Genomic DNA, 14,373 nt, shown 5'->3' on the forward strand with positions numbered 1-14,373 from the left:
AACCCGGAGCCCCCGCCGAGCCCAGCAGGGCTGGCACCCCGCTCCGTACGCCCCCGCCGTGCCCCAGGCGGCCCGGCCGAGAGCTCCGCTCCGCTGGGGAAGCGGCGCCGCGGAACAGCTCGGTGCAGCCCGGCCGGGTTTAGCGCAGCTGCCGCCGCAACCGCCGTGCGAGCAGGGGGCTGCCAGCGCGCCCTACGGCGGTACCGCCGCTGCACCCCCGCCAGCAGCGCGGGCAAACGCTGCTCCCCGAGCACCTACGGCCGGGAAACGAGCCTGGGAGGGGGCCGGGGCTCTCCGCAGCGGCACGGCGTCGTGAGCCCGTGCCAGCACAACGTAACACCGCCCCCCCCCTGCAGCAGCTCCGCGGGTGCGCTGCCCCGCTGGCGGGCGGCGACGCACCGAACAGCTGTTGGCAAAGCCCCCGAGAGCCCCCAGAGAAGCCCCCGGGGGGTACAGATGAGGAGAGAAAAAACCCCAAGAAGCACGCTCTACCGCGTAACAGCCACAGGCTGCTGCTGTCAAGAATCTGGTTCAGTGCCCCCTCGCTCCCAGAAAACACAGCTCACACACTTCAGACGGTGGTTGGGTTTGGGTTTGTTTTTTTCTTTTTTTTTTTTTTTTTTTTTTTTTTAAATAAAAGACAGCTTCCAGCTACCTAGTCATTACTGTGCTGTTTGTGCAGGACAAACAAACTTTAAATACAAAAATGCACAAGGCAAGTTGAAACAAGCTGCTTGTTTCGAACTACTCGGCAGTGCAGGCTCTAGCACTTACTTGCAATGGCTTTACTCTTTGTACAATCAGTTCTATGTAGCAATGATTGTATATAAAGAATATAGTACATACTGTTTTGTCCATTTACAAGAGAAAAAAATAAATATTTTCCATTCTTATTATACATTAACACTTCAGTAGAAAGTTACAGCTGTTGTGTTGGCATGACCTGCAACTTCAGGAGGAAAAAGAACATGCATACGTATCTATTAAGAACTCTAAACAATGACTTTGTAATAAATTACAGAGGATAGATACCAGCCAACAGAATACCGATTTTCTGAATTCAGTACATTGGTGATTCTTGTTCCAAAGAACAAAGGAAAAAACCCAACCAAACCAAACAAAAAACCAACCCCAAACTTGCAAAATACAAGCGCTAGTAGCTTGTGTTATGTAAATAAGACAAACCATGTATGACACAGCCTTTTCTTCAAATGTTTGTGAATAATAGGCTTGTGGTTTTAGGCAAAGAAGATTAAGTAGTTGAGCTGGTCCTTGCACCCTTCACACATAACTAGCACCGTAAAGATGCAAGGGCCTCAGCAAACACCTAAATTTCATGCTTAAGAACGAAAGCATGCATTTTGTAGAGTTTGTGCATGGTACCTATTCTGTTTATTAAGGTTACAGTGCAAGAAAGATTCTCAGACACTGAGGATGTTTCTGTAATTCTGCTAAAATTATTATCAACATTTCTAAAGTTTAGCCTGTGTGAGATTAATGAAAAAAAAAATCATACTGGTGCCTCACCTTTGACTGCTATACACAGACACTGCATCACTAAACTGGCAAATGAGAAAACAATAGCAGCAGCCTAAGTGTGCCATGAAGTGGGGAGGAAAAAAGAAAAAGGAAAAAAAAAAAAAAAAAAAAGAGGAGTTAATATGCATTGCAGTTTACTTAAAAATATATAGGTATTTTAAAATGGCACAAAGCTTTGTACAGGTGGATGTGGATGTATCGGTGCAAATACATATAAATGAGGTACCAATTTATTCAGGCCAGATCTAATTATACGTATCTTACAATCGCACTCTCAAATTTCCTGTTGTCAGCTACAGGCTGACAACTTGTAGCACTGAAGTAAAATCAAAGTCAAAACAATTTCTCAGCATATTCAGCATCAGATCATTGTAACTTCCCTACAATTTAGTTTCTGAGCTTCCACTCCCTCCCAGTCCTCAGATGGCTTGGTTTTCTGTTATTTTTAAACACATACTTAGTGTTAATACTTCATTTTCTTTTTCCTATAATCAAGTTGCAAATCTTGAAAAAGTTAAAACTGTGTACGTAAATTGGAACAATAACTGGCTGACTATTTTACCATTGTTTGAAATTTTAGCAAGTACTGCCAGGAAGGAGAAACACTGTTATTGCTATTCGGGGACTGCAAACAAACCAACCTGAAGGCGTGGACAGCACTGTTCCAGTGGTGGATGTTAGATACAACATGGCATTCTGCCTACAGTTAGTCCTTTTGCATTTGAACACTCTTCAAGTTATCCACAGCTTTCTCGTCCAGGCAACTATGATGACATTTACATGGAGATATGGATTTAAAGTGGCTAACTGTGGGGCACACACAGCTTTTCAGTTCTGGTAATTCTTTCTTGAGCCGTTCCAGCTGCTCCACCTGGAATATATTTGGTTGTTCAGGATTTGAGTCGTATATCCTGAATAAATGAGAAAAGAAAAAGCGCTGATCAGCCTGACGGATCTCAGGTAGACTAGATGAAGGCACTGGGTCTTTTTCCCTACTAGAGTAAAATTAGGTATCAGCAAGTCAGTAAGAACAGTATGTTTGAGGTCAGTACCTTAAGTTTTGCCACTCATCTTGCAATATCAAATGGTATTCCTTTTAAACAATGGTTAATGTTTCATTGGATAGACTAATAAGCTACCCACTGGCATTTACCTCACTTACTCTTCTGAAAAATGTTGTTTTACAGGTGGCAAAGGCAGTGAAAAGCAGAGTTCCAGGCTTCAAACTTAAAAGCCTAAGAAATTTCAGAGACTGACATTATTTGTGCAGACCACGATACACTGCTTGTACCCCACACTGAACAGAGTTCATACTTCCTGCTTAACAAGTATTTCACCACCACTCCCAGTTCAGAACCATTTTTGTAAAAAATTACCATTACAGTATTAGGTGACAAGTAAAAGCCAGAAAACCTCATCTTTAGTCATACCCAATGCAAATTTAACTACCTACACTACTTTAAAGAGTATATCTGCTTTTCACTTTCCTTTTTTCACACACGTAAACAAAGCTGTGGGATGTGATTGTCAACATCGTACCAGATTGTCCAAATCCAAAACACATTTTGAGTTTAATGGCACAGGCAGTGAGCGTAACTCAAGTGCTATTTTGGTGTAATACATTATAAAGCAAAAGCATTCGTGTTCCTGTAAGCTAGCTTTGCTACAGCACTTACTGTGACAAGGATACATCCTGATCTCCCAACATTGATTTCTAACACCAGTACGTTATTTAGTTCCAAATTGCAAATCCTGGCATCCAGTTCCCCTCTCCTGCAGCTGTCGCGCTTACACAGTTTCAGGTATTGCACATCTCCAGGTTTACCTCCTTCAAATGAGAGCTGCTGGAAGAAATCACCATGGCTTCTGCCTTAGTCTTTTATGAATATTTGTAATTTTCACTTACAATTCCTTCAAGAAAGTGGTTAGTTTTTATTGCATCATCCTTTCTCTTTCATACCATAACTTCAAGCTATGTCCAAAAGGGACACGGCAACACAACGAAAACAATGGACGGCTACATGATACAGTGCCGGGTGCCTTTTTATGCTGGCAAGACAACTTTGAACTGTTGGCAAGTCCAAGACATCAAAAATAATATGCAGCTTGAAGAGTCATATAGAAAATGGGATTCAAATGAGGAAACACTTCTGCAGGAAATACAGATATGGATCACATTCCCTACAGTAAGATCAAAGATAGTCTCTGTAAAGAAACTCCTAGAAGCGAGGACAAACGCTGTCTGGTCCTACGGAACACGCACAGAAGGCACAGCAGTTACCTGCACAGCACCTATAAGCTAACACAGGCCAAAGACAGGACCGAAAATTGCCTCACAGAAGACACCTGCATCCTGGAAGGAAGGACGGATGGGCTTTTATTTTGCAGGTACCACCTGTGCTTTGTTGGCTAGGTTAGCTGACACAGGACAAATTTCTCTATGCATTCAGGAGAAAGCACTGAAATTAGAAGATAGTTTTCTATATAGCAACACACTTTAGAAACTGCCAATCAAGTACCTCCCATCAGCCAGACACCAGAAAAGCAACTAAGCCACTTGTTCCTAGAGCGTGGCTAAAAATGTTTTAAGCAGCTTCTGGCAAGTATTTCATTAGTTTTTTACTAGGACAACCATTAATTCTGTAATTCTTGCCTCATACTCAGTTCTTTGCAATTGAGATTTTGGACAAGTCCAACCCTCCAAGCTCCTTTCACACACTCCACTGGAACCAGTCTGCTCCAGTGTATATACAGTGTTTCTTCTAATGAAGCAGAGCTACCCTCGCACCTCAGAATTTCTGGTCCCCCCTCTTCGTTTGGGTCCACAAAAGTACACCAGCAGTTGGCAAAAACAGAAAACGGCTCCAGGACTTCTCTTAACAAATTATTTCCAACATCACTATCAAGATAAGGAATAAGCTCTCATCTCCCTATCCTTCGCTCTTCAACAGGACAATTATTTGTAAGTAACTATGCACCAAAGTTCCTCCATTTGACATCCTATCAGTATGCAAGCCCTGGAGAAGACTGGGAAGTCCTCCAAATCCTACTGTTTTAAACTAGCACTTTCTACAAAAAGCCTTGCACAACATTCCAGGGTTATGCAGCGGGCACAGAACTGACGTGCTTCGCTCCCCTCAGGTGTGTTTGCAGCCCCTGAAAACACATACATCCAGCAAGTGTCAGTCACAGCTGGTTTTCTTCACTATTGCTTGGTCCAAAAACCAAGAGTCAGCAGCATCAAAACACTGCTTTCATGCTTAAAAGGTTTTCTGAAGCTTTTGCTTAAAACTTTTCATTTTTCTTTATGTTTCAAGGTAAGCTTGAGTTTACTTTGCAATTCACAAAGGAAGACTTCAGACTGCCACTGTGTAACATCTTAATTCAATCACTGAGTAGATTAAACTACAAATCAACTAATACTAGTTAACTTCCTACATATATCCACGGTGTTACTTATTTAAGTAACATTCAGTTGCAGGCAAATAAAATGGTGCAAATTTGGACAGTCTTCTAGTTTTGAGAAGTGTTTTGAATGCTTTTGTCTTTATTGCCACTTAAATTTGTGTTAGTTTTGGGAAGTTACTAACGCTGATAAAGCACAGAGCTTTTGTCTGGAGTCTGCAAATGCAACGTGCAGCCACAAGGAACTGTAGTGTTTAGAGAGGAGACAGGCACACTGAAGATTCTCATGGAAGAGCTTCCACCATAGATGTTGGAGGATTACTGTTTATAGTATTTTCATGCAGCTATGTGTATTATTCAGCAAACAGAACTCAGACCATGTAAAGTGAACTAAAAAACCCCAAAGATAATACAAGTGTAAGTTAGCACCCACCTCCTCTCCACATTGGTATTTAATATACAGCCAACTGGTGTACAAACGTAAGACTGCACTGTTCTTATTGAGTTAAGCACATTCAAATGCGGAAATATTTCCTGGATAAGCTTTGTAAACAGGCCAGGAGAAAAATACCAGATAAATCACGCCACAAATCCTGCTTCACAATTCATTACTTTTGCCAATCCAGAGAATTTTACTGCAATAGGTTAATGTTTCTTCTCTAAACAAGCGTTTCAAGCATGAGACGTAATTTTCTGTGTGAACAGAAGATACCCAGCCACGTACCTGAAGTACTTTTCTGGATTAGGGCCCAAATAGAAGCCCTGTGGGCAGAGATAGCAACTTGTCTGTAGGTTGCCCTTTTAACATAAGCAGTTTATTTTTGAGCGCTGAGATGAATGCTAGTTAAACATAAGAAAAAAGCAGAATATTGTCCTGGCAACTGCACTAGGCCATGCGATTGGTTCCATGGCTTCGGGTATGTCTAGTAATTTGCAGCCCAAGTGGAGAAAGGACCAGATGGGGTGGGGAGGCGGGGGGATTCTTTCCTCTGCCCCAGTGAGGTTGTTCTTTTAATAGCACTGACATTTGTAAGCTTTTTGGATTTAGTCTTGCAGTTTTTCGCCATGCAAAACAAACTCAAGACCTCCTACCTGCATTTTTTTTTGCCCGACACTTGATATCAGCAACTTTTGGCATTCAGGACACTGTTTTCCTGCCATCTTCACAAGTGGCTACAATGTTTTGCTCAATTCTACATGGACAATTAAAGTTCGGAAAAAATAACTTAGAGAAATCATCTCTACCCAGATGGTTCATACTCTTTGAATAATTACTGCATGCAATAACAATAACTCAGGCCCATATCCAAGCAGCCTAAAAGCTGTATTTGCTTCCTAGCTTATTCAGACAAATAACTGTTATTAAGATGGTTTAAGTAAAGGTCTAGTAAACAGCAACACAAAACACCAGGCACAGCGATTTTTTGATAAACATCTGCACTTGGCCTTAAATCCAGAGAAGAAAAATTCTGCAGAAGCCATGGAAGCAGCACATCCTCATTCAGTCCTGGAAATATTCTGGAACTTGAAACTGCAACTGTAGCATAAATTCACCTTACACTAGTAAATGGGTTACTGCTACCCCTACTTATTTCTAGACCTTGAAACACACGCGTACATCACTCCCTCTCTCAATACTGGAGTTCTGCTTCACAGTAGTTTTGAATTTATTTCTAAACTTCAAACAGCACAGAATACGGATGCTTACCCCATACATAAACTTTTGACAATGTGAAGTCTTGATATTAACTTCATACACTCAAACAGAATCATTTAGGTTGGAAAAGACCCTCAAGACCGTAAAGCTCACACTGCCAAGTCCACCACTAAACCACGTTCTTAGCCACCATGTCTACACGTCTGTTAAACACCTCAGGGATGGTGACTCCACCACTTCCCTGGGCAGCCTCTTCCAGTGCTTGACAACACTCCTAGTGAAGAAATTTTTCCTAATAAGCAATTTAAACATCCCCTGGCACAACCTGAGGTCATCTTGTCTTGTCCTATCACTTGCTACTTGGCAGAAGAGACCAACACCCACCTCGCTACAGCCTCCTGTCAGGTAGTTGTAGGTGGTTTCAAAAGACTCCCTCTTTACCCAGCAACTCCACTGTGAATGGGAACACTTGCTGCCAGGTTTTTAGATTTAGACATGCATCCAGGACTTGCAGGTACCACCTGCATTTCAAAATGTCCAGCTTGAGATATCTGGTGAAAATTCTGGTGCAATTTTCAGGAAGTGTCATGCTCCTTCTAAGGAACCTATATTAAGATTAGATTTAATTCTACTCAGACAATTAGTAAATTCTGAAAAATAATTAAGAATTGTAAAGGAACATTCCAGTATTTGTTCTGGCCTACAGAAAAAAAAAAAGGTCAGTAAAATTTAGAAATTATAGTTAACAAGCCTGCAACAATTATCCCAAAACAAAGTAATTGTTTGCTACTCAACTGCAGTTTGTAGCTTGAAAAAGAAAGAAAAAAATGCACTACTGTACTACTGTTTTTTAAACAGCTTTGAAATTGATATTAATTTTGGGGTTTATCTCAATGAGGTGGAAAGATGTCAACAAGGTGGAAGAGAGACATACAGAGGAAAGGCTATGAGAGGAGAGATGATTACTATTAAGAATCTAGATGGTCTAAATTGTGCAGGAAGGCTAAAATTTTTTGTTCAGTTAAATCCGTAAGGGAATTCAGCCTATAAGCAATTCCAGTGAATTGGTCAGTCATGAGAAGGCGAGGCAAAAGATGTTCTGCTATCATACTGCAACCTAAAACACAGGAAGCAGTACAAAAGGCACTGTAAGATGACACATAGCAGACTTGCAGCCTTGACATAAGTGCAATGTTACTTAAGTAGTGTTGAGCAATTAAGTATCTGAAGTAATGAAAGTAACGTGAAGTCAGAAAAAAAGGCTGTCACCTGCTTTACTAATAGTAGTGCATATCTTATTGCATCAGGAGTAATTAAGAACTCCAGAGGACTGGATTAGTAGACATCAGATGAACAGACATTTTGCATAAGAACACTTTATGCCGTAGTGTTTGATTAAAACACCCCACCTGTCTATAGACTGATAGTTTATCACTGCAAGTTACACATACCATAGAATCGAATTACTTAACAATTCTATGCCCATACACTAAAGAGCTGGAGTACCGTCTTGTCTGCACACTAGTCCAGAGATACTTTTCGTCTACTAAAGGGGCCTCAATCTTCAGTTGTAGGAGAGGTACAACACGTAGCACTGCTGTAGCAGAGAAGAGGGCTTACATTTCAATGACTTCAAGTCTGAAGCTGATCCCCGGTGTAAAAATCTCGTTATTCCTTTTTACCACCAAATAATAGGAGACACTCTATACAGTACGAGAAGGGACACCCCAGCAAACCAGAGAAACACTGACCCGTCACTCTGGAGGACTCTCAATAGCCAAGATCAGATTGAAGGGAGTTAACAGTTTTTCACACTGGGAGCCTAGAACTCTCAATTGCAAATGATTTCTTGCCTTTAGATACATTTTAACTTGACTCTCAGTTTCCACTTTATAAAACAGAGCCCTTGATGTTACTTGATCCCACACACACTTATTTTCTCCAGGTAAAACTATATGCAAAACAATGCCCCTGCTAAAGCAAGATGTTTGAAAAACTTCTGCAATTTGACAGTTCAGTTACACCTAAAGCTATTCCAGGTACATATTGTTTGCAATCTATCGTAAATTCTAATTTAATACAGCTTCTCAAATTAATCGTCATCGTATAATAATGAGTTTCACATCTTTTCTCATAAAAGAGCTAAAACTTTTGGGTTTAGTAAGGAACTAAAATAATACTTTTGTTCACAGATTTACCAGAGTACTCCCAAGTCCACCTGAACTGTGTGGATGTAACAACTACCTTCTGAAGCAACTAATTTGGCAGTTTGCCCTGAGAACCACACCAAGCTAATTTTAACTGGAAAAGTGGTGAATTCACAGCTTTGAAACACAACAGAACATTGGCAAAAAATTCAGTTAAAATCATTCACTTAAGTTGTGTTAACTATTTCCGTAACTAAGTGTAGAAAGCTTGAGATTTCAGCCAAACAGTTAAATAACACTGTCCTCACTGTGTCACAGTCAAAGTTTAAAAATTACCATCAGGAATGTTAATAGCACATTAAATGTGTATGCCATGCACTAGTTCTTTAAAGAATCAAATTACATTTACGTTAACCTCAGGAGAAACAAAAGTTATTCTGCTTCATATATACAGCTGAAAAAGTAGGAATTAGTGTTAGCCGTGCTCATGAACTGCGTTTATGAGCTTCTTGTACTTACAGTACAAAAGGAAGATATTCTGCACTCAAGACAGCCAAAAAGCAACGTGAAATTTCACAAGAGTCAGGATACCACAGTTCCTAAGCTTTATTATTATTAAAAACACAGTTAAGTACCTGTCATATATTAGCCCATGAACACCATATTCTCTCAACTTCTTCCTGTTATCTGGGTCATTTGCATCATCACCCCATGAAAAAATAACTAGGCCCTTAGATTTGGCCCTTTTAATAAATGACGGATTCCTCAGCAGATCTTCAGAGTGCACATTAATTCCCTGAAATACAGAAGAGTTTAATTAAAATCCATGTTTCTGAAACACTCTCACATCAGGTTTTTGTAATCTTTTGACACTTGCAGCTCCTTACAATGTCATTCATAATAAAAAATAATTTAATACGATTAAAGAGTTTACTGACAGTACTACTTTTTAAACACTGTAGTAAACAGACATTTGAAACAAAGAACATTATTTTGGCAGTTACAAAATGTTAGTGTATTTCTTCTATGAGGTTAGTCTTCATTTCAAGCATTAGCGTCAAAAATTATAGATTTACAACAAGTAGTAATAATTGTTTCATTTTACTGCCAAGTAATATCAGAACTTGTCGGCTTACCAGCAAGTTTTCAAATTGTGCAAAAGTAATGGCAATTGGAGTTGTACGAGACCTAAGATCCATAAGCTCTGGATAGAGTTTAGATTCTCCTTGGGTGAGAAATAGCACAGGGTACTTGTTCTGCTTATGCCGAACCCTGTTAGGAAAAAAAAAAAGTTTGCAAGTAGCAGATGTGTTAAAAAGCAGGGGAATTCAATATTACTGTTTGAGAATCACACTCCTTACTGCATGTTCTTCTAGTCCCTAGCTGGTGCAACAAGATGGTACTACCATTTAGTATCAAACTGCGTGACAAACTGCTCCAACTGTTCTTTTTGGCACTACTAGAGACTTACAGTTTGAGGGAAGCCAGACTTCAAGGTGAACTCAGACCCACATCCTCAAAATGTTTATATAAACTTTTCAAACTGTTCAATTCTGTAATTTTCTTCTTAAATGAGAGTTACAGTAAAATAAAGATTCACGATAAGAATTTCTAAATGTGGTTAATATACAACATCTAACCTTACTAGTGTATTTTTCCAGTCAGATGGTATGAAATGACAACAGATGGAAGCAAAATTTTGGGATTAGCATTACGCACTCTTACACGCTTGCTTCTTAACTCTTTTATCACTACCCTGATTTGGTTTTGTCCTGCCCATTTACCCTTCAATGGTATTTCATCGGTGCAGCCTCTCAGCAAATGAGATTTCCATAAAGCCTTACATTAACAGTGCTAAATCACTTCTTGTTACAAAGTGCTACAGCATATTGTTAGTTTATATGTATCCCAACTATTTGCTCCCCAGTTCAATTTCTATGCTTTTTCAGTGCCCCAATACCTTCAATATGACATTCCATAAAAGAAAAACAAACTGCTTAACAAAACAAAAAACTCCAAAACACCCAAACCAAACACAGGTAATCCAAAGTTCTTTCATTTTTCTGTCTTTTTAAAAAGGCAGATACAGTGAAAAAATTGTAACTAAGATGATTTTCTTTGTAAATTAGGCTTGTGTACCCCTCAAGAAAAAGACACTGTGATACCAGAAGAAATCACAGCCTTTTTTGCTGTGTCAAGACTGAAGCATTCAGGAAGGCACTTGACAAAAATGTCTACTTTGACTTTGCTCTCCTATTTTATTTTTGGCACAGCTCAGATGACAATGTGGTCTTGTCTCAATCCCCAACTATTTTGGCATTCAAAGTTTAGATCTAATCAAAACATGATTTGCTTCTTATTGGGTATTCTTATGTCCAAAGTCAATTTTACCAAAAAAAAAAATCCCCCACCAACCACAAACAAGAAGATACATTATCTCTTCTTAACTTACATTGTACAAATATCTGCATTAAAAGAAGAAAATACAATTCTTCTTCTTCCAGCATTCATCAAAACAGTCTTTAGAATAATATCTAGAAAGAGGTTCATATCAAAGTAAGTTGACAAGTTGCCGTCCCACTGTCCATCCTGGAAAACGAAAGGGCAAGTTTCAGCCTTGAATTACTTGCTTGCTAAAAGTATTTTAACCAGCAATGGTCTCTCACTCAACCTCAGCAAAACGAGAGCTCAGTTTGCCAGTCCGAATACAGAAGTCACTCCTTCAGTCTGCTAAATGCTAGCTACAGATCTACACAGCCATCAGCCTGTGAGCTGCAGCTGAATACTACAGCAGTAAGATTCACTGAAAAATTGACTGTCTTCTCATCCAAGAAGAGTTTCTGGGAAGCATTATTTTGAAAAAACAAAGGAATTAAATGAAAGATCACTAAAAGTTATTACAGATATTTTGTACTTCTATTTCTAAATAGAAAAATACAGCAAGATTTGTAGAAATAGAAGAGGATACTTCTCAAACGTCTTTGAGAATAGCAGGTACCAGTATTCCTGCAGCTGACCTGTTAAGAGCATCAGTATCTCCATGCATACAGACTTCCACCTACCCCTCTGCTTAGTTTCTTTACCCCACTCCAGGCTTCCAGTCCTAGCCCTGACAATCATTTCCTTCTAGACCAAGCACTAAGCAATCCAGCTGAAGGAAACAGCTGCTTGTGTTGCTGCACAACGTTGTAGCTGCTCCTGCATCAGGCCAGGAGAGTCTGAACTCGTCACTTCTCCCACATACAGTATACGCAACCTGCTGCGACCCACTGACTTTAAAAAGGGTCTTCTACTAAAAGCAGTCTGAGCTGTATTATGAACTCAACCCTATAAATAGCTCCTATCATTTTAAGAGTAAGTTTCTTCATTTGCTAGAGTGGTGCTGTTATACTCCCAGATTCAAAGACAGCAGGTTATAATAAAACAAGAGGGTGACATTAAAAAAAAAACCAAAAACAAAAAAAAAAAACCAAATTACGCCTTTGTTCCTAGCTTAGCCTGCCATTCTCATGGCTAAAGCCTGTAATTTGACATGGCATAGTATCAAAGTAAACCACATGTACATTTACTTACCCTTTGTTGGCAGATCCATTTTATTTCTATGTTGAACCCAACATCTTCAGAAACAGACTCCAGGACCTGAAAAAATTTCTTTATGAAGAGAATCCAAAGAAAAACAGGACATCTAAGCCCTACGAGGGTAACTACCGGGAGAATACATTGGAATTTAATGCCAATAGGGTCTAACAGTGTAATAAAAAAAAAAAAAATAACATTTAACACAAGATACATATACACCTTCTTCTACTTCAGTTTAAAGTTAGGAAATACATAAAAATGGACAGAATCTTAAGGACAAAGTTTTGAGAAGGTACAAATGCAAGTTAATTCACCTTTAGGTGTGTGAGAAATACCCCATTTGTACTCCTAAAGATGACACTGTTTTTATTTCTCCAGGAAGTTTTTCTGAAGGCAGAAAGTATCTTAAACTACACATAATCCCAAGTATGATATCCAGGAGCTTGCCATTATGATGACAACACAGAAATATGTGAAATTTGAAGAACTATTGGTAAGGTGACTTCAAATCAAAAGGTGAAACTAACGGCTAATGAAATTAAGGAAACACTGGTAGATGATTCTTTAACCCTGTAAAGATGCCAGGTACAGAAGAGAGTAACATAGCCTTTCTTATAGGAAGAAAATTAAATTTAGGGAATCGAAACAGGTAGAGGAATCAAACCTCATTAGTCTATTATACAAAGTTCTCTTATTTTCTGCAGTTAAGCAGTATCTGATTAGACAGTAAAAAAAAACCCCAAACAGTGGGGCATATGACCTGTAACTGATGGATAGTTCATACATGCTCTGATATAACCCTATGAACAATTGGATATTAATAATCTCCAAAACCCAAATAAAAAGCAGTATTATTGTATAAAACAAGTCCCTAGAAGGCATATTAACATTCATATTAAAGTTCAGACATCAGGAAAAATAGTGAGGGGAAAAATAATAATAGAGGAAAAAAAGACTGCAAATGGTATGAAACTGTATTTGGTCAACAATTGTCAGTTGTTTCTGTGAAAAATAAGCCAACACAAAGCCCAAATCTGGCAAACAGTCATTGGAATGTACTAGAAAAGAAATCCACTTAACATTTCTCTGTGCCTGGCTTTTTCAGATGGGCAAGAGTACGTGATGAATTACCAAAGGCCAGGGTTTTTTGGTTGGTTTGTTTCTGGGTTTTTTACCCCAAATTAGCAAACAATTGTTATTGTATCTGAATGCAATACTCAGATGCTAACCAGCTGTAAAACTGAGTGCATCCTAGGCTATACCACATGGGTTCGTGAATTAAGAAGCTTGAAAGGTAGGCAATCTATTACTTTTAAGTGCTGAAAAGGCTTCAGTGGTCAACAATAAAACCTATGTTCTCAGTTCCAGCACTGATATCAGAGGCCCAAACCCAAATACGACTATCTCTTGCTACATGCGCAAAGCTGAAAGAAAAACACATGTTTTCACATTTCACAGTCATAATCTCTATTGCTCTATATTTGCTGCTTACTCTCTGCAGAGAAGGAAATGGCTGGGTCTCAAAAGCAGAGTTTTCTTCTTCTTTAAAAGATGCTGAAAAGAAATACAAAATATTGAATCAAAAACAAACAGCAGCACTACTAATCCCAGCAAGAAAAGACTGGCTCAAAATCATAAGGCCTTTGAGAGTAAAGAATGGAACCAGGTCTATCCTTTGATTACCAAAGCCTTCCCTCTAACACTGACATACTCCAATGATAGTGTTGGCAATTCGTGTTTTGCCATTGGGAAAATAATTTTTACCCTTATTAAAAATCTTGCCTGAATATTTATCAGAAACAGGTTCTTCCATCCCTCACTGTTTCAGCCACTGAATCACATCCAGTACAAGCAGCCTTGCCTGTCAAGGCTTATTATTTATTTTATCTTTTCCCAGACAGTTAGAACGTGTAAAATACTTTGTCAGTTTGCTGTCCCTATAAAGGGGATGAATTAAGGCCCAAGATTTACAGCACCAGGAAGACAGCCTACAGCAGTTACCAAAGTTCTTGCTAGCAGTTCTGAAGAGCTGCCAAAAAGGTTCAG

General features: G+C 39.3%; 1 protein-coding gene across 6 annotated transcripts in view; it reads right to left on the minus strand.

Annotated features, from left to right (window-relative positions):
* Positions 1–584: 584 nt before the first annotated feature.
* The window catches only part of GPCPD1 (glycerophosphocholine phosphodiesterase 1), a 46,735-nt gene continuing 32,946 nt past the window's right edge, over positions 585–14,373 (minus strand). For 3 of the 6 annotated variants that reach the window (XM_055810070.1, XM_055810069.1, XM_027779815.2), the window contains exons 15-20: positions 13,820–13,881; positions 12,322–12,387; positions 11,201–11,337; positions 9,885–10,020; positions 9,384–9,544; positions 585–2,450 (exon numbers count right to left, since the gene is read on the minus strand). In XM_055810070.1, the coding sequence (XP_055666045.1) occupies positions 2,246–2,450; positions 9,384–9,544; positions 9,885–10,020; positions 11,201–11,337; positions 12,322–12,387; positions 13,820–13,881 (767 nt within the window). In that variant the 3' untranslated portion in view covers positions 585–2,245. Of the gene's footprint in view, positions 2,451–3,215; positions 3,384–6,036; positions 6,138–9,383; positions 9,545–9,884; positions 10,021–11,200; positions 11,338–12,321; positions 12,388–13,819; positions 13,882–14,373 lie in introns of all 6 variants that reach the window. The other 3 variants (XM_055810072.1, XR_008748054.1, XR_008748053.1) reach the window with 3 other exon arrangements.

The sequence above is a fragment of the Falco peregrinus genome, chromosome 7 (genome assembly GCF_023634155.1).
Source record: "Falco peregrinus isolate bFalPer1 chromosome 7, bFalPer1.pri, whole genome shotgun sequence".
NCBI lineage: Eukaryota > Metazoa > Chordata > Aves > Falconiformes > Falconidae > Falco > Falco peregrinus.